We start from the raw sequence: 19,862 nt of genomic DNA, 5'->3' as shown, positions 1-19,862 counted from the left end.
AACCATTTCGCAATACTTGCAGTACAGCACGGAACGCCCGTCTACACTACCGATACCTTGGAGACGAGGCGGTGAGCCTGCAGCCTGCAGGTCTGGCGGCTCGCCTCATCCGGGACGGCACAAGAAAAAAAAAAGCCTTCTGGATAATTGCATGTGGGCCGGGTGAGGCGATCTCGCAGGCGGAAAGGTGGCAGATACGTCGGAATTAAAAACCCGAAAGAGGGGGGGGGGGGGGGGGCGGCTGCATGTTGCAGAGCAGCCCGTCTTGTTTGCTGCCGCGGCGCAGGAGAACCCTGACGATCCGTGCGAGAGATAGCTAAGTTGTCGCCCCAAAGAGCTCCCACCACCGTTCCGTCTCTCCCTCAACCCCCCCCCCCCCCCCCCCCCCGCCCGCACAACGACGGGACGGCCCTGCCGGCCGGATTCCGAGTCGTCCGGGGAGATTCGTGGGGATCCGTGGGGGAGCAGATGGGAAGACTGAACTGGTGAGTTTGGAGAGGACCCCGGGGACAGGGCACGCAGTATATCGCCTGACGCCGAGTTTCCGTGTTAAAGACAAGGTGTATGTATGCAACAAGAAGCAAAAAGCCGTCCTCGACACAGCATTGTCAGGGGCCGAGAAGCCGGTGAAAACACCTACTCGATGACGCAAGCCCATGCACCCAGATACATGACTATAACCTCAAAAAAAAACACAAACTGTGAACTAGACAGGAACAACCCGCTTAGTCTCTTGACCTCATGCCCAACCGCCCTCATCATCATGATAAGTGTGTACCGTGACATGCCCTAGGTACCTCGGCACCAACGCATACTGTGGCATGGCCAACCGTAAGCAGGCTCGTGACCCAGCATATGTCACTCTAAAAAGTGCTCGCAGCCAACCGGCTGGCTGCGTTTCGCGCATCGACCCGGTCCTCATCGTCCTCCTCCAACACACCGGGCATCCTCACTCCAGCAACCCCGCTCAGAGTCCGCGTCCGGCCGCTCAGATCCCCGCGCTCTCCACCCTCGGCAAAGGAGCCATCCTCTCCCGCCGCCTCGACCACCGAGCTGCCCACGAGGCTCCCCGACACGCTCCGGCCCAGAACATCCACGCTGCGCCGGGGAACGCCGCTCCACGCGTCGCCCTTGGGCCCCTGGCTGGCAGCCATGCTGGTACGGCGGATGGCGTGGGGTGGGTGGCTCTCGCGGCCGAGCCGGCTGAGCCCCCCGCTGGAGTCGATGGAGCGAATGTCCGGGCGGGCGCTCTCGAGCAGCGCGAGGGTGCGGCGCTCGGCCTCGATCTCGCGCAGCACGTACTCACGGATCGAGAGGCGCAGGTCGGCGGCCGTGCGGGCAAACCAGCGGCGGCGCTCGTGAACCAGGTTCTGCGTGACCCGGGTCGTCTTTTCAAGAAGCGCCAACTCGTTATGGCGGGCTTCGTCGAGGGAGGCAATCGCCTCGTCGACTTTTTCTCGGCGCACGTTGGACGAGGCTTTGAGCCGGTCGGCGGCGTTGAGCCTGCTGCGCGTGGCTTCTTGGGCTTGGAGGAACTCGCGGATGAGGATTTGGCGGTTGGTCAGGGTTTCCTTGACGACAAAGGCGTCTTGTGAGTGGTACTGGAGCGGGTCGCCGATGGTGGTGGCCTCGGCGGTGGCCTGCGCTGCGTGGTAATCGCCTACTGTTTGGATGACCTTTCCGAGCTTGCGGTAGGCATTGGCTAGGCCGGGATGCGGTTCCTGGACGTGCATTGAGCCGAGTTTGACCCCGAAATCCGATTCGGAGAGGCCGAGGCCTGAAAAAGACATGTTTAGTTTATGGCTGGGTAAGCGTAGTGGGAACAGCATGACGAACCTCTCCGCGATTTGACCAGCTTGTCCACCTTGTGGCCTGCATCCATGGCGCCGAGGTAAAACAGCTTGACGATAGGCCGCGCCTCCTGCAGTTCGGGGGTGTCGTCTGGGGGTGGGGCGAACTGCTTGAGAATCTTGCGGCGCACGCCGGTTGCGGGCTGCTTCTTTTTAACCATGGGACTGTAGCCAAAGTCGCTCTCGACGAAGAGGACCATTTCGTCGTCGCGCATAAGGACCTCATTGCTGCATACGTAGTTGAACCAACGCTGCATTAACGCTTTGACCCGAATCTCGTCTTCCTCGGTGCCTGCACCGGCGGACGTCAGGGGGGGAGGCACAGACGGCACGATAGCTTCAGGGTTCGCCGAGATCAAATGCTCGGCGAGCTTGACGAACTCCGAGTGAAGGCGGCGAACATCACGGTATTGGGTTGTTCGGAATGCCGGGAGGTTTGTCTGGGTCCGTTAGCAGTGGTCCACGCCACGGTCCTTCAATATGGAAATCTCGTACATGGACGTCGAAGCGCAGAATGGGATCTTTGCGCCCGGTGCGCTCGAGCCCGGTAATCTTGGCCTGCAGTTTGAATTGCGGCGGCGGGGGCCTCCGGGGCTGCTGCTGTTCCTGCGCTCGGTCTATAGAGCCTGTCGCCTTTTGTGGTTGCTGCTCTTGATGCTGTTGTTGTTGTTGCTGCTGCTCCTGCTGCTGCTGTAACTGCTGTGAAAGTGGCCCTTGATCACCAGCAACATCCTGATGGTCCGGGTGTGACTCGACCCCGGCTGACACCTCGGGTTCAGGTTCGGTTGGCTGAGAGACAGTGCTCGCGGTATCTGGCCTCCTATAGTCGATGTCACTTCCCCCAAAACCGCCGTCATCGTTTAGGCCATTGTTCGAGTTCGGGTATCGGAAAGGCGAGCCCGGGGTGTCCCCGGCGATGGGGCCGAAGGTGGACTGGTTAGGCCCGGGCGACGAGGTGGGAGAGTTTCCCCAAGGCGAAGCCTCGGCGGCGTGCTCCGCGTCGTGTATGGAAGAGGTGTAGTCCATGCTGGCTGCTCAGCGGGAGAAGCGCCTCGTATTGCGATGACGTGTTGCTCGCGAGATGCAAGGAGTGCAAGGTCGGCCAAGTGGGGGGCTAGGATAAGAACGAAAGGCTAGCCCAGCACAAGTCACTGGGCGTCGTGAGGGTATCGTTTGGCTCAACCTGCCACAAAGTAGAATCAAATCCACCGTGGCGCGCAGTCGGAATTGTGCAGTCGTTGTCGCAGCTCCTCTCGTCGTCGGTTAGGTAGTGGAAGAGTGCGCAGCTGCCGCGCATTGAATGAATGGGAACAGCGGCCTTGGCGCCAAGCTGCTTGGGATAGCGGGGTGTGCACGGGCCGTTGAGCTGGGAAGATGTGCAGTGTCTCGAAAAAGCAATCGCGGCATGTGCAACTCTCAAAACCGCCGAAATTGGTCATTGAATGTGAGATGCCGTGTATACTAGTACTGGACGAACGAGTACGGACTTGGTCTCTCATGCTCGTTCGTTCTACAGCACATACTTCACATTCAATCCCAGTGCTGAGCGATGTGGAATGAGCACGCCGGCATTTGCATCGCCAGACTGAGGTTCTGTCAACCCCTCTATACTACTCCCGTCTACTACTGTAATTGTATTCTTTATTTCAATAAAGCTTGGCGAGGTTGGGGATGCTGAGCCGCGCCCCCCTCCGCACCTGCCGTTATGGCCCAAGCAGGTTGTTGCCTGCCAATGTGTTTCCTGTGGCCATATTGGTGCTGAGAAACGCCCAATTGACCCGGAGCGGGTTCGCGCGGAGCTACTCGAGCGAGCATGCTCACCACGAGGCGCGGATCGAGAGTGTTCGCAACATTGGCATCATTGCCCATGTCGATGCGGTGGGTCATAAATGTTGTGCTGTCAACCAGTTCTAGCGCTGATAGCTCCCAGGGCAAGACTACCACAACCGAGCGTATGCTGTATCACAGTGGCGTGACGCGCCATCTTGGGAGTATGTGGCCAGGAAATGCTCAGAAATAGCCTCCACTGACTGTCTAGATGTTGATCATGGAAACACCACGACCGATTTCCTGCCCATGGAGCGGGAGCGCGGCATCACCATCCAGTCCGCAGCCATCACCTTCCAATGGCCTCCGAAATCGCTCTGTCCGCCAGGCTACGAGCCCACGACCATCAACCTGATCGACACTCCCGGTCATCAGGACTTCCGCTACGAGGTGGACCGCTGCCTACCCGTTCTGGACGGCGCTGTGTGCATTCTCGACTCGGTCAAGGGCGTCGAGACACACACCGAGCGTGTTTGGGAGTCTGCACACCTCTCCAAGATTCCGCGGTTGCTCTTTGTTAACAAGCTGGATCGGGACGGCGCCAGCTTCAGACGGTCCGTCCAGGAAGTAGCAACCCGGTTGAGAACCTGGCCTCTCCTCTGCCAGATCCCGTGGTGGCACAAGGATGACTTTATCGGCGTCATTGATGTCATCCACCGCCATGGCCTGAGATTCTCCAGCACTGGCAGTATGTCTGTCGTCAGTGAGCAGAGTATCGCCAAAGATTATCCGGCATTGCGAGAGGAGATGGAGACGGCCCGTCTTCGGCTGATTGAGACACTGTCAGAGAACGACGATCAAATTATGGAGGAGTTTCTTGAACTGGAAAAGGACGTGTCTTCGGCGTCCATCAAGCGAGCCATACGGCGCCTAATCTTGGACGGCGAAGCTAAGTTTACTCCGGTCTTCGCGGGCGCAAGCCTGCGAAATATCGGGGTGCAGCCGCTGTTGGATGGGGTCATCGACTTCCTCCCCAGCCCCATCGATAGGCCGCCGCTGGAGGTCATGGGGGCTCAGGCGCAAAACCTGTCCCAACTTCTGGAACAGAAGGTCAAGCAAAAGGGCCACCACCAACACCAGGATCCTATCGTGGCTCTTGCTCACGTGTTCAAAGTCGTCGACGACCCGCGTCGCGGCATGATGAGCTGGCTCCGCGTCTACCACGGCGCCTTCAGCCGGAGCAGTCACATGTGGAACAGCAATGTGCACAACTTTGAGAAGCCCCAGCACATCCTCCACGTATCGGCCAAGGACCACCACGAAATCCCACACTTGTCCACCGGGCACATTGGTGCCATGACTGGCCTCAAGTCAGCCCGTACGGGAGACACTCTCATCACCTTTCCCCGTCACCATGGTAACACTGCACCCGAAGCACTCAGAAACCTACGGATCAAAGCGCCCGAGACGCCTCCTGCGGTAGCCTTCATCGCCATCGAGCCATACTCGCGCACGGCGGGCGAGAAGCTTGAGGAGGCCCTCAAGAAGCTGTCGCGCGAGGATCCAAGCATAAGATGGAGCAAGGACGAGAAGACAGACCAACTGATCCTGTCCGGCATGGGCCTGCTACACCTCGAGATTGCTCAGGATCGACTCCTCACGCACTACAAGATCGATCGGGAGTCTGCCATGTGGGGTGAGATCGAGGTAGGGTACGCAGAATGCCTGTTGGCCCCCACCAAACCGCACCGCGCCGTGTACGATCGCCCCATCCGCGACAAGGCCGGTAAGGCTGCCTGCACGGTCACCATTGAACCCCTCGAAGCGCACCATCACGACACGCTCCTCGAGTCCAGCATCGAGCGCGACGGCAACATCATACACGTCGCCATCCTACCCTCGGGCGCTGGTGACGCGGAGACGCTTCCCTTTGACCCCGAACTCGTCCGCCAGCAGCTCTTCAACGGGGCCATCGCAGGCCTCACACGCGGACCGCGCCGCAGCGCCCCCATCCGCCGCTGCCACGTGCACATCTCCTTCGACCCCGCCCACGATTTCTTTGGCACCGCCAGCACCGGCGGCCACATCACCAACGCCGCCCTCTCCGCAGTGCGTGGCGCGCTCAAAGAAGCCCATGCCAGCGGCCAGGTCGGAATCCTCGAGCCCTTTACGCGTGTGCATATCCACTGCCCCGAGGAAGCGGGAACGGCAATCCAGCACGATCTCGCCTCGGCGCGGGGAGGCCAGGTGCTGGAGGTGCGCCGGCCCGATGACGACGAGGCGCTGGCGTCTGGGACCGGGACGATCGACATCACCAAGGTCTACGTGCCGCCGGATCCGTACGAGTCGGTGCAGAGCCTGAGGGGCGCCAAGAAGGGAGTCGTCCGCATGCTGACCATCATCGGCAAGGCGCCGCTGAAGGAGATGATGAAGTACGATAGTCAGCTCAGGAGCATGACGGGCGGGAGGCACACGTTGCAATTGGACCCTGGCGGGTTCGAGCTGGTGACGGGGCCTAGGGAAAGGGCTCTGGAAGAGCGCCTGGGGTAAATGGAGGGGAGAATGTGTAGCTCTATATCCAGGGGATCTGTATACTACCCGTCCGCGTGTTGTGGGGCTGAAGCGGGCTGTATGTATGTATGTACAAGTATGTACTGTATGTACACTATGTGTATGATCAAGTTTGAGCCGCAATGCTTTAGAGCCTATGGAATCATGCTGCATCTGAAGCCTTACGGTTAAGTTCAAAGTGATTGTAGGATTGGATTGTCCGAGTCATCGAACCAAGTTCAAGATCTCTGGCAATCTGGCAGTTCATGGTTTGAAGTATTCCATAACAGCCGGTATCTGTTTGCCCCTGGAGCTGCCCAGGGGTATATGTTATTGTGGAGGGGACCAGACGGCAAGACGAATGCAAGAATTGTACGGATTAATAGGAACTCATTGCTTCCTCTCAATATTCACTAGGCAGCCGTGATATTCAGAAGCAGCGCCCTTATTATACACATTGAACTTCGCCATACAATTCATCATGTTCAAGAGAGTCCCCTCCCCCGCCCCCCTTGTTATCTGCGGAGTTGGATGAAGCTATGCTTATTAGGAGACTCCCCACTCAACCTATTAACTGGCTTTTTGCTGTCATGATTCTGCTGCCATCATGATCTTCTCGGATTCACAGAGAAGATCTTAAGGGAAGAGACCTCCTAGGGAGATATCAACATCCCCAACCGATCGACCCTTGGAGATTGGCGTCGACGACTTTGTCGGGGTGTAACAGCCATATTGGAGGTTGCTGAGCGGCGAGCCGGTGCTACGGGCAATACGGTGTGCAGTCCAAGGGCGGAGGGAGTGTCTGTATTTACCTACACAAGCATGTGCTCTCCGGTTGCCCCTGGCGGCAGAGCCAACAGCACAACAAGATCAGACGAATTCTGGATGCCCTCAACACTGCCGGGCAAGCGCCCCTCCTACCCCCTTCCTCCCCCCTCCCCCCCCCAAAAAAAGCACGGTGAAAATGCCCTTATAACCCTCGAGCTATCGTCTGGTATTCCAACAAGTAGAGACTCGCTGATGGCTCAGCTGGTTCGCGTTTCGGTCCCCGAAACTCGAACTCTTCTGAACCTGGTGCTAACATCTCTGTGCGGATAGGGTCTCACTGGGTGCTTGAGCCTGGTGTTTCTGCTAACCCGCCACAGCAACATTACATCGCATTGCATTCGTCGCTCTGGTTTCCCTTGCTCTCGCGTTGCATTACCTTGCTTTGTCTTCGCGCTGAGTTCTTGGCTTCCTGCAGTTCGCGCTTGCCTTCCCAATGTCTTCGGAGTCATGTATTCGTGATTTCCGGCGGAGGCGTAAGTACACTCTCTCCTTCAACCCGCTCCTTCCCTCCCCTCCCGTCGCGCGTTCGAGCCGAGTCATCAAACGAGTTTCTTTTTTTCCGGAACTATCAAACTACTTCTTTCGTCATTTCTTCATCCCATCTGCACACCATTCCCCTCAACATGCTCATTTGTCTACTGGCATCTTGAACTCTGTCGGGAACGCGCTAAACTCTTGCTTCAGCCATTAGACAGTCTTTGTTGTTATCGTGCTAGAGAAATTATAATGCCTTTTTTATGTTGTTTTCCAAGTGTGAACCCTTTATCAACCTTCTATGCGAGTAACACTAACTGTTACTAGGTTGATCTGAGACTAGCAACCTATAACAACTACAGATCTCCCATATTTCAAAGGGTAAAGAAATAGAGCCAGATGGTAAGCATGACGTTAGTAGATTAACACGTAACACGGCCCTATCTATTTTAACCTTTACATATTGTCGGAAGCTATAGAGCTTCTAAACGTATTAGCCACACGTTGCCACAGCTATATAAGGCTGTTTAACGCTTTAGCCAGTTCCTTTGTCTATAAATATTAGTTATTTTGTCTCCTTTATAGATAGTTCAACAAGGCACTGTCTCCTTCATACAGCTACCTACTATAGACTGCTTTTAACGCTCCTAGAGCTCCTACTACGTTCGGCAGTTATAAGCCCGGCGCCTTGACTACTCCTCTACCAACGTATCTTCAATATCAGTAGTAGCTTCTTCTATTATAAACTCTCTTACCCTACTTTAATACACTTTCGACAACATATCTATCTATTATGTCCGAGATCCTAGTCAAGACTTCTATACGCCTTATAGGGCCTAGTTCCTAGAACTCGTAGTATATCTATAACGAACCTAACTTAGACTTCTTCTAAAAGGGTTCAGACAAAGGTAGATTAAACAGAACAAGCGTACAGGTCGTCTAAGGGATTTGGTAAAGCCAAAGGGTTTATAACAACACTAGAGTTATCTCGTACAGTATTTAACGATACTTGATATAAGTACTATATTATAGGAGGGTTACTATCACTAGTAAACTCTTAAAGTCTACTATAACAAGTAACTATCTATATATATATATAATCCTAGGATTACTCTTTACCTAGTAATCCTTTGCTATCTAGATCATAGCTATAGTAGTGATCTTATAGTGTATAGATCACTTTGCTAAGCGTAATCCTTCCCTAATTGGTCCGTTGGTATCTACTATCCTATTGGCCTGTCGGGGGAGGCGGCTTAGGCGGCGTCTTATATATATATTTCTGTGATATAATACCCTTCCTTTAAGACTTTTGACCTAAAAGCCTATCTTAGGCCGTTTTAAATAGCGTTAATAACCCTTAGTAAGTTATCTCCTATATTTCTTTCTTTCCTCTATATACTACTGACGATATATCTTATATAGTAAAGCATTTGATAAAAAGGTCTATAAAGACCAAGGAACGTATTGCCCTAGCTACTACTATTAATAAGCTAAGGTTCGAAGTGATATCTTGTTCTTATTATTTTTCTTATAGCCTCTATTGCTATATAATAGAGAGTTCTTCTTATTACGGCAAATACGTTCGTTATAGGAGGTTATATAATAGTTCTAAGGTTCCGGTCTTATCTTGTCTATATCCCCTTATTAATATATTTTTCCTATATTAACTTCTATAATATCCTATATTATGGATAAGTCAAAGCGCCTTAACTAACTAGAATAAGATGCTAAGGAAGCTCTCTATACCGACCGCGATTTATTAGTAAAAGCGTAGCGTCGTTTAGATAAGTCTCTAGCTCATTTAGACTATATTTATCATTAAAAGCGATCATTATTGTCTTAAGGGTCAGAGATAGTTCGCTAGGGTCTTACGTCTTTAGATAAATTAGAAGAGATAGAGTAGTAGGAATCAAGGGCGGTTCTAGGTATATAGCTTAATAGTAATATTAACGTTATTAACTAGGGCGCTATCTTCGATTCTATCCTAGTTTTGCCTTTAGTTAATCTAGGTTCTAGTAATAGAACTATTTCAATTTCTTAGGGTAGTTTAAATTCTTAACTAGTTTCTATAAGTTATCTTCTAATCTAAAATTAAGCTATTTAACTAGATACTATAGTTCCTAATTAATAATATATAAATGTTATAGGCCCAGGCTATACCTAGGCTAGACAATGCCTAGGCTTTACCCGGGCACGGAACAGACCCACCGTGCCCCACTCACCCACGCCCCACGGGTCCGCGGAGCGTTCGTTGCTCGTTCGTAACTCGTCCGGTAGACACGCGGCCAAGGCCTGGTTAGGGCCCGACCTAGAGCCTAACCAGGCCCTACCTAGGTCACAACGTATACACTCAAAAGGCGCCCCTCCGTATAACTCTTGTATTCTTTCTCTTTTTCCTCTCTAAGGTAGTCGAATAGAATATTATACGCTTATCTACAGTTACTATAAGGCTAGTATATTATATTTCGACTACCTTCTACCGGTAGTAACTCCCTAAAGGAGTTATCGACAACGTAGTCATAACAGATTCGATAGTATATAGGCCCTCGGGCTTAGTAGAATTATAGGAGCTTGTCTGCTCCCTTTAAGTAGTAGTAGAACAGCAGAACGTGACGATCGACACTCTCCGAGCATCCTAAACCTAACCTATCCTAACCCCTAAGTCGGCTAAGGTGCCCTTTAAAGCTTAGTGGCCGTAGTAGAAGCGTCTCTTAACCGGTCAACCTTTCGACGGCAAAAAGGAACTCTTTATAGTATAGAAGAGTATAATAGAACACGTCCTTATGGCTAATAGAGATTTTATTAGCTCTAATTATGACTAATAGGTCTTTATCTAGGGAAACCTTATACGCTAGGTATAGACTTAGGTTATAGCTTACTATAAATCTACAGGCCTAAAAGTTAGGTATAACCTAACCAAGTTCCTCTAATATCTCGAGAGTATCTTCTCTAACCCCTATAAGAAGATGGTGGCCCTATCGGAACTGGAATTCCTTCGATAGAGAGACGACGAACCGTTTACTACCTTTATTATTTAGTTTAAGGCCAAGCTATTAAAGGCAGGCGGTCTCCTTTAGAGCGACGAGCTATACCTAATCAAATTATAATAATGCCTCTTTCCGAAACTTAAATATATAGCAGTTAGACAAGGGATTCCCTAGGATAATTATATAATAGCGGTTAAGAAATACTATAAGATTGCTATAGATCTCAAGGCTCTTTAGCTTAATGACAAGTATTAACGGATATAGGGGTAGTAGGCAGCACCTAAACTATAGAAAGAGAAGGATACGGAAGGAGATATACCGATGACCGGAATTAACTTATCACGTACTAACCTATAGAGGAAGGGACCTAACAAGGATAAGGTAGGAAAATATAGGGGTAACGCCTTATAGGCAAAATAGGTTAGTCCGGAAGTATATATAGCCCGATAGGCAGCCGGAGCGTATATCTAGTATAGGTAAAAGGGTTACTTTATTACTAAGTGTTACTTCGCCCCTGCTTTAAGGCTGGTATAGTAAAACTAGCTAAGAACCGACATTAATGCCTTAGAGGCTGAGGATTAGAAGGAAGATAACGACCTATCTGACGAAGGAGATAACGAGTAGGGAAAAGAGTAGCCCCCGAGCAAAGTCTCGCGAGGGGGCTAGAAGACTACAACTACCTAGAAGACGAGTTTATAGAGATTTATAAAAGAATAGATAGACCTCCTTTTCTTATTCTAATCTTCCTTAACTCTACTGGCTTTATAAATGCTTAAATGGATAGTAGATGTTCTAGCTATAGTGTTATTAGCAAAAGAATGTATTAGAAGCTCGGAATTAAGTAGATTAGTTTGCTTATTGTATATACCCTTAGGACTATAACTAGGCTATAATAGAACTAGAAGATCATTTAGATAGCCTATATTACAATAGATATTAATAGCTAGGAAAGTTAGGCTACATTTTATATAGTCCTAGGACTCGTATATAATATTATACTAGGTCTCTTATAGATAGAATACTAGGAGGTCAAACTAGATATATATATAGGTATTCTTAAAATTAGGATATAACTAAGATTACTTGTCTATAAGATCTCTTCGCGGTCGAGATAGACAGGAATCTCCTAAATTATAGGTATAGTCTTTATAGGTATAGTTTAGAGGGTATAGAAGAAGAAGACTTCCGATACCTTCCTAGTTACTAGTATCCGGGAAATGATAACTATCCTAGAATTAAGACACTAATTTAACAGAGAAAGTATAGGGAATAGGGGCACCCAATTAGGGCCTAGTATAGAGTTAAAGGTCACTTTACTAGACAAACTTTATAACTTTGCCAACCTCTTTAACAAGGAGAAAGCTAGCAGACTTCCCCTATATCATAATACGGCCGATTATTATATTAAATTAAAGGAAGGCCTAGATAGAAAGATCCCTAAACTCCCTTAGGGGCCTCTCTATAATATACTATAAGATCATTTATTAGAAGTCCGAAAGCAAGTTGTTAACTTGCTAGATAAGGGATAGATCCGAGCTAGCTCCTCTTTAGCCGCTGCCCCTGTCCTCTTAGTAAAGAAAGCAGACAGAGGTTAGAGGTTCTATATCGACTATCAAGCGTTAAACAAGATCACGAAGCAAGATCGATACCCCCTCCTACTTATTAAGGAAACGCTTTGCTCCCTAGCTAGAGCTAAGTAGTTTATAAAGTTAGATATCTAGGCGGCCTTCTACTATATCTAGATCGCAAAGGGCTACGAATATTTGATAGCATTCCGGACCTAGTTCGGCCTCTTTAAGTGGCTTGTCTGTCCCTTTAGACTTATAGGCGTACCTATAACCTTCTAATAATATATTAATAATGCTTTTGGCCTAACGTTTAGAGACTTTGTAATAGTATACCTTAATAATATCTTAGTTTATACTTTAGGTAGTAGGAAAGATTATATAAGGAGAGTAAGGGATATACTCTAAAGGTTATAGAAAGTAAGACTTATACTAGATCTTAAGAAGTATACATTTACTATAAAAGAAGTTAAGTACCTTAGCTATATTATAGAGGTAGGGGCCTAGGTCCGCCTAGACCCTGAAAAGCTAGCCGCTATCTGCGAGTAGGAGGCACCACAGAAGGTTTAGGGAGTATAAAGCTTCCTAGGGTTTGCCAATTTCTACTAAGACTTTATCCCTAACTTTTCTAGGCTGACGGAACCCTTGACATAGTTAACCTGTAAGAATACCCCGTTCCGGTAGGGGACTAAGGAATAGAAGGCCTTTAACGCCCTTAAGATAGCCTTTATATTAGAACCTGTCCTCGTATAATAGGACCTTAAACGGGAGACGGTACTTAAGGCAGATTGCTCTAGGACAGCGCTAGGGGGGTACCTATCCTAGCAGGGAGAAGATAGGGTCCTATACCCTATAGCCTACTACTCTATAAAACTAACCCTAGCTAAACAGAACTATACAATCTATAATAAGGAGTTACTTACAATCATCTTATACCTAAAGGCCTAGTTAGCCAAGCTTTATAGTGTTATAGCTCCCTTTTAGATCTTAACCAACTATAAAAACCTCAAATACTTTTCCTAGCCTCGTTTAATTAGTAAGTAGCAAGCTCGATAGGCCGAGATACTCTCCCTCTTTAACTTTAAGCTCTATTACTAACCTAGGTCGTAAGCGTCCCGCCCCGACACCCTATCCCGTCGTGAACAAGACTTTCCTAAAGATATATAGCGTATAGTATAACTTCTCCCTACTATCCGGATAGACATAATAGATTCCTTAATATCATTTGAAGCATCCTACCTACCGAAGGGAAGCACCATTTTTATAGACGAATAGCTAGCAGCCTTATAGGATAAGGGAGTTGTCAAGGATAAATATTATATATACTAGTAGTTAACGTAAGAACAGAGATATTACTTGATAACTTGGTTTAGTTATTCTATTTGTCTATCGGTCTATAGGTAATATGCCGTTAATAGCTTACTATTAACGCCTAATTATTATATTAACGCTTACTAAAACTTTAATACGAACTTGGTATCTCTATTAGTAATCTATTCTTATAGCTAGGTATATACTAATATAACTTGCCAATAGATTACATCTACTAACTGTTCCGCTATCTAGGATTCCTTATAGGGAAAGAAGTATACCTATTTAGTTAGGCAGTCTACTATAATAAGAATACTATCGTAGATTACCCCTATAGCCGTATCCTTAGATTCTAGTAGTTTTGTAATAAAGTCTATTATAACTAAAGTCTATAATTTGTTAGCTATTAATAGTAGCTAAAGTAACCTATACGGCTTATATCGTGCCATTTTGCTTTAATTATATATATCATAGTTCTATATAACTTTCTTAACTTATACTATTAACTATAGAAAGTTATAATGTTTCTTAACTTATATAACAATCTTTGTCATTCCTTTATATTCTCTAAGTTTCGATTTATAGAGTTTTCGAATCATTCGTAGCTATTGATCCCCATTATAGATATATACTTTACCTTAGTACTAGAGTTTCCTATCTTTTTCTTCTACTCTATCAGGTACTACTAGTCTAGGTGCTATTTAATACTATATCTTATTGATCCTTTCTTCTCGAAAGATCGTATAATATTTCAGGAACAGGTCGAGTAGATCATCTTCTATAGGTATCTACGTTTTGTAATATAGCGTTCCGTCTATTCGTTCCTTGAATAACGGTAGCGTTATTTCCGTTCGTCCTTCCGTATAATCCGTTCGTCGACTTAAAGCGTCTGCTTATACGTTCTCTTTGCCCTTCTTATAGCGAATCTCAAAATTGAATTCTATAAGGAATTCTGCCTATTATATTTATCGTCTGTTAAGCTCCTTTATCGTTATAAAGTACTATAAGTTCTTATAATCTATATATACTTATACTGGTTTGATTATACTGTTAAGATATAGTTATTATTCCTTAAAAGCTTTAATAATTGTAAGTAGTTCCTTGTTATAGATTGAATAATTAAGACGTAGTCTATCGAGTTTCTTTAAAAAGAAGGCTATAGGATATAACTTCCCTTGTTCGTCTTATTATCCTAATTGTCCTCTAATAGCGTAGTCTAAAGCGTCCGTTTCCACTTTAAATAGCTTTTTAAGGTCTAGTAGCACTAGTATTAAATCTTTAATAATAGCATTATAGATCTATATAAATACTTACTTATATTACCTTTCTTATTAGAATTTAGCGTTCTTCTTGGTAAGTTTATATAAAGGTTATATAATTACTCTAAAGTTCCTAATAAACATCTAATAGAAGTTTGTAAACCCGATAAAACTTTATACTCCTATAACTAACGTCAGTCGTAGCCAGTTCTTAATAGCTTTAACCTTCAAAGGTTCTATCCGAATTTGTCCTAGGGATATCTCGTATCCTAAAAACACCGTCTTCCTAACGTAGAATTCGCTCTTTTCCTTATTAACTAATAGCTTATATATATATAACGCGTCTAGTACTACTCTTATATACTTCTAGTATTTATCTATTGTCTTTAAGAAGATAAGTATATCATTAAGATAATATATTGTAAATTTATCAAGAAAGGGTTAGATAGCTTGATTAATTAGGGCTTAGAACGTTGCCGACGTGTTTATAAGTCCAAATAATATAATAAGATACTTATAATAGCTATAGGGTATCCTAAAAGCTGTTTTCCACTTATCGCCTTCTTTAATTTATATATAGTTATAGGCCGATAGCAAGTTAAGATACATGAAATATTAGGCTCTTACTAACTAATCTTAGAGCTATGAGATTAGTAGTAATAGGTATGGATTTTTTACAGTCTATTCGTTAAGTTACTAATAGTTAACATATAACTATAGCTTTCCGTCTTTCTTAGGTATAAATAGGATTAGGTATCCTATTAGCAATGTTAATAAGCAGATATATTCTTATCAAAGGTTCTCCTCTAAATATCGTTCAAGTTCTTCATTCTACGTCTAGCTCGTATAGTAAATCTTAAAAAACTTTAGTCATGCTCCTTCCTTAAGCCTGATCTCGTAATCCTATAGGCCGTGCTCTGGTAATCCTTCTAGATACTTTAGTTCGAATGCTAAATATCCCTTATATTCCTTTAGTACTTCCCTAGTCTTATCTCGTTTCTCAGTTTTCTAATAGTATACAAACTTGGTTCTGTCTATAGCAATACTAGCGATTTCTCTTATCTTAACCTATTACTCTAGTTATAGTGCTCTACATTTATTAATAGAGAGAATAGCTATTAGTGGTTTAGCTTGTTCCTCTTATTGTAATATTAATATCGTTATATTGCTTCTTCTAGAGTCTATAGTAGTCTGCCTACTACTATCCGTCTCTTATAGTAGATCTATAGGATATGCCTTCCCCTAAGTATCGTCCTCTCGCGATCTTTATATACTCCCTATCTTACTAGTTAAATATAACTCTATTTAGGGTCATAGGTAGCTACTATTCTTCTAGCTAATATCTAGGTTATAATCTTTATACTATAATAACCCTAATATTATATCTTTATCATTACCTATATCTATAATATTAAATACGATTACTATAGTCTTCCTTACCATAGTAATATCGATTAGTTCGGTCTCTCTATATACCTATTATATTAGAAATGGCCCCTTGACTATGCTATACTTCTACTTTATTCTCTAGGGTATCTATAGCTAATTTACAAGTGTCGGCGAAATTAGGTTTATCTCTGCTCTACTATCTACTAGTATAAGCATTTCGTGCTGTTTCCATTGTACTATTATCTATAGTCGCTTGTCTTACCGCCATCGCCCAAAAATTACGACAATTTCCTATATCTCTGCTAGGAGGTCTCGATATAGTGGTCTCTTACGCTAGTTCCTCCTATACTATGCTACTACTTGCCGCTATATAGGCGCTAATGGTTTTCAGGCCCTTCGAAAGGCCCTAACCTGTTTCCTAGGTTAGTGTTAACCTCTTTGGTTATTCGGCTAATAGCGGCTTCGTCGATCGTACTTATTTCTATAAGCTATTAAGTGCTTATAGCTTCCTACTATTAAGTCCGTTTTACTTTTCATTATATATGTTATAGCTTTATCTGAAGCTCCTAAATCCGTAATTTCTTTTCGTCTATATGGTAGAGGCAATCGTTACTTTAGCACGAGTCCTATATATCTTGTTCTATTCTATAGTACCTAGGCTAGGCTCGTTTTAGAACTACCGTAATGCCTTTTAGATCGTAGGCTTCGATCTTCTAGAGCAATTCGGCTACTCTGTTTCCTATATTATGGACCTATTCTATAGGGTAGAGGCTTCCGTCCTCATTTTCTTATTAGGTTAGCTAGTAATTATTTTCGAATTTATTACGAAAGTAGTATTAGCATTTGTATAATATATACTAGAACCAGGGTACTTATATATATACCTTATATTAAAGGTATAGTTATATAGCATTGCCTAAGAGGTATTGGAACTCTTTTCTAAATCCTTCTTACTATACGTAGACTATAGATACCTTAACACTAAGGTAGGAATATTTCTTCTAGTAGTTTTCCTATATACGTTTGTCTTTTCTATAGTTCGTATATATAAACTAGTACTCTAGGTTCCATACATTATAGCTAAGTTACTAGTCATTAAAATACTTGGCGTAGCTATTAGGTCTATTATATATTATAGGCTATTCTCCTTTAATAGTTTCTACAATATATCAGAGTTCCCTTATCTTATCCCTTATCTTATTGCTCTACTAGGTAAGTCAAGTCAAGTATCTATCCTATTCGCGTAGTTCCGTATTAAGCTAGAAAACTTCATTATGGTACCATTCGATTCGTTCCTAGAGGAATAGAACATTAGGTCCGGGTCTTTTAATTCCTTAGGTATTAGTTGTCTACAATCTATCCCGCCTCTATATAACTATAAAACCCTATTACCTTAAGGCTAGGAGAATCGAAATTAGTAATATATACTTTCCTATTATGTCCTATTTCGCAAGACCTATCTCTAGGTCTATAGTAACTAGTTCGGAGTACGGTGCTTGTTTGTCTTTACTATTACCGTTATATCCGAGACTATCTATATCGCTATCCCTGTTTTCGTAGCTTATAGCCGCTACTTCGATAACATCTTTAGTAGTTTCGTTAATAACTATAATTTCCTTTCTAAGGACTATTTTCTACTCTTTCTTTAGGTTTTAACATTCTCGTTTATAATGTCCTTTCTTTCTATAGTTATAGTAGATAACATTAGACTTCTCTTTAGTTATCTTCTTCTAGTCTTACTTCTATACTATATCTATATTTATAGCTCTAGGATATATCCTATATAAGGTGCTAACGTATACCTATTTTTTTTATTATTAGTTTTAACTATAGTTCTATTTATTTGACCTTATTTTCACTACTCTCATATATAGAGTTAATCATTGATTCTAATAGCCTATATAATATATTTATCTAGAGTCTTGGGCCGATTATACTTATATAGCTTATCTTTAACCTTTTCCTTTAAGCCGTTATAAAATAGTTATATTAATGCCTTATCGTTAAGCTAAGACTTAAATATATCCTATCTAAACTATATAGTATAAAAGGCTACTAACTTGGTCTATTAGAGATTGGTAAGTCTTTCTTATATATGAATCTTCTTATCTTTGTCACTAAAGACCTTCTAAAGCTCTTCTTCAAAATGGTCATAGGATCGAAAGACTACCTATATAAATATATCTTAGTTATCTTTATCTTCCTTAGTGAGGTAGTCATTCTATATAGGCTTAAACTATCTAAGTACCTTACCCTCTAGTCTTATAGCTATATAGAGAACTTTAGCTTTATCGTCTAGAAACTTGTCATTATTAAGCCGGAAGTAGGATCGGAGGTTCGTTAGGAATCCTATAAGATCCTCCTTAGTTCCTCTATATTTGCTAGGTAGTTCGATCTTAATATAGCTTACTTTGGCAGTCTCGAGCGCCTTAATTTTAGTATAGGCCTCGTTAACTAGTTTCTATAAGTGCTTTTCGCCGTTCTCGAGTTCCTTAATTTAAGCTTAAGTAGCCTTGTCTCTCTAGTCTAACTCTTAGATCTACTACTAGAGTTACCTAAGCTAAGTAAGCAGCTATTTAGCCGTAATATTAATAACTATGTCGATATCAAGGTCGAAGTTACCTTCGTACTAAACCATAATGGAACAAAGGGAGTGATAGCAATATGTAACGAACCTAACTTAGACTTCTTCTAAAAGGGTTTAGACGAAGGTAGATTAAATGGAACAAGCGTATAGGTTGTCTAAGGGATTTAGTGAAGCTAAAGGGTTTATAATAATGCTAGAGTTGTCTTGTATAGTATTTAACGATACTTGGTATAAGTACTATATTATAGGAAGGTTACTATTACTAGTAAACTCCTAGAGTCTACTATAACGAGTGACTATCTATATATATATATAATCCTAGGATCACTCTTTACCTAGTGATCCTTTGCCGTCTAGATCATGGCTATAGTAGTGATCCTATAGTATATAGATTACTTTGCTAAGCGTGATCCTTCCCTGATTGGTCCGTCTGTATCTATTGTTCTATTGGCCTGTCGGGGGAGGCGGCTCAGGCGGCGTCCCATATGTATATTTCCGTGACAATATCGAACTATGGTTATAGGCTAAATTCGCTAGTATATAGGGATTCGTCGACCTTAACGGCGACTACGAGCCAGATCTAGAGGTTCCGTAGTGCCTAACCTATAAGCAAGCTAGAGATAACCTTATCCTAGCTTCTTAGAAGTAGCTCTAAGAAGGATTGTTACCCTCGATATCTATAGATTTGATGCCTTCTAACGTAGCTATTGTAGCCGAATTCGCGCGATTGTAAGACTCTTTTTATAAAGATATTACGTATACCGTAGACATTAGTAAGTAGATAGGATAGCTATAACACTGGCTAGTATATACTATAGATCCTAAACTCTATAAGGCTATAAAAGCACGTAGGAAGAAGGATATTAACCTTATTAGGGGGATTATCTAGGCGCTTTGCTCTATGCTTATACTATCCGTTGTAACGTTCTATATAATAGTTACTATATAATATATAACTAGTCTTGACATAGCTAAGCGTTTAGGAGTTAATCTATAGCGCTAGATTCGTAACTTTAATGTCGCCTTCCAGCAAGCTATCTAATATAATATCCTAGAAGTACAAGGTATATAAGGACTTTACGCCTTTCTTAACGCTATCGCTATATATATCCTACTAACCTAGGTAGCGAATAAGAAGATAGAAATTAAGCTTACTAATAGTATAGAATAGCTACTTCTAGAGCTTAGTACCCTTATTATAATAGCCGAGATCCTAATTAATAACGACGTATAACCTAGAGTCTCTTGGAAGTATAGAATCTTCTCGATAACTTATATACTAATACTTCCTATAG

The 19,862-nt window shown here is 44.0% G+C and overlaps 2 protein-coding genes across 2 annotated transcripts; one reads left to right on the top strand and one right to left on the bottom strand.

The window, feature by feature from the left end:
• Positions 1-760: 760 nt before the first annotated feature.
• MYCTH_2309915 (uncharacterized protein) lies at positions 761-2,962 on the bottom strand. The gene is made up of 3 exons (XM_003665780.1): positions 2,346-2,962; positions 1,837-2,290; positions 761-1,777 (listed from the first exon to the last, which is right to left on the bottom strand). The coding sequence occupies exons 1-3, from the start codon at positions 2,874-2,876 to the stop codon at positions 864-866; spliced, it is 1,899 nt and encodes a 632-aa protein (XP_003665828.1). The 5' UTR covers positions 2,877-2,962; the 3' UTR covers positions 761-863.
• Positions 2,963-3,275: 313 nt separating this feature from the next.
• On the top strand, positions 3,276-6,332 carry MYCTH_2309912 (uncharacterized protein). The gene is made up of 3 exons (XM_003665779.1): positions 3,276-3,728; positions 3,781-3,841; positions 3,889-6,332. The coding sequence occupies exons 1-3, from the start codon at positions 3,522-3,524 to the stop codon at positions 6,165-6,167; spliced, it is 2,547 nt and encodes an 848-aa protein (XP_003665827.1). The 5' UTR covers positions 3,276-3,521; the 3' UTR covers positions 6,168-6,332.
• The last annotated feature ends 13,530 nt before the right edge of the window (positions 6,333-19,862 follow it).

This window comes from Thermothelomyces thermophilus, chromosome 6, assembly GCF_000226095.1.
Source record: "Thermothelomyces thermophilus ATCC 42464 chromosome 6, complete sequence".
Lineage (NCBI taxonomy): Eukaryota > Fungi > Ascomycota > Sordariomycetes > Sordariales > Chaetomiaceae > Thermothelomyces > Thermothelomyces thermophilus.
This window is presented reverse-complemented; position numbering and strand designations above follow the sequence as displayed.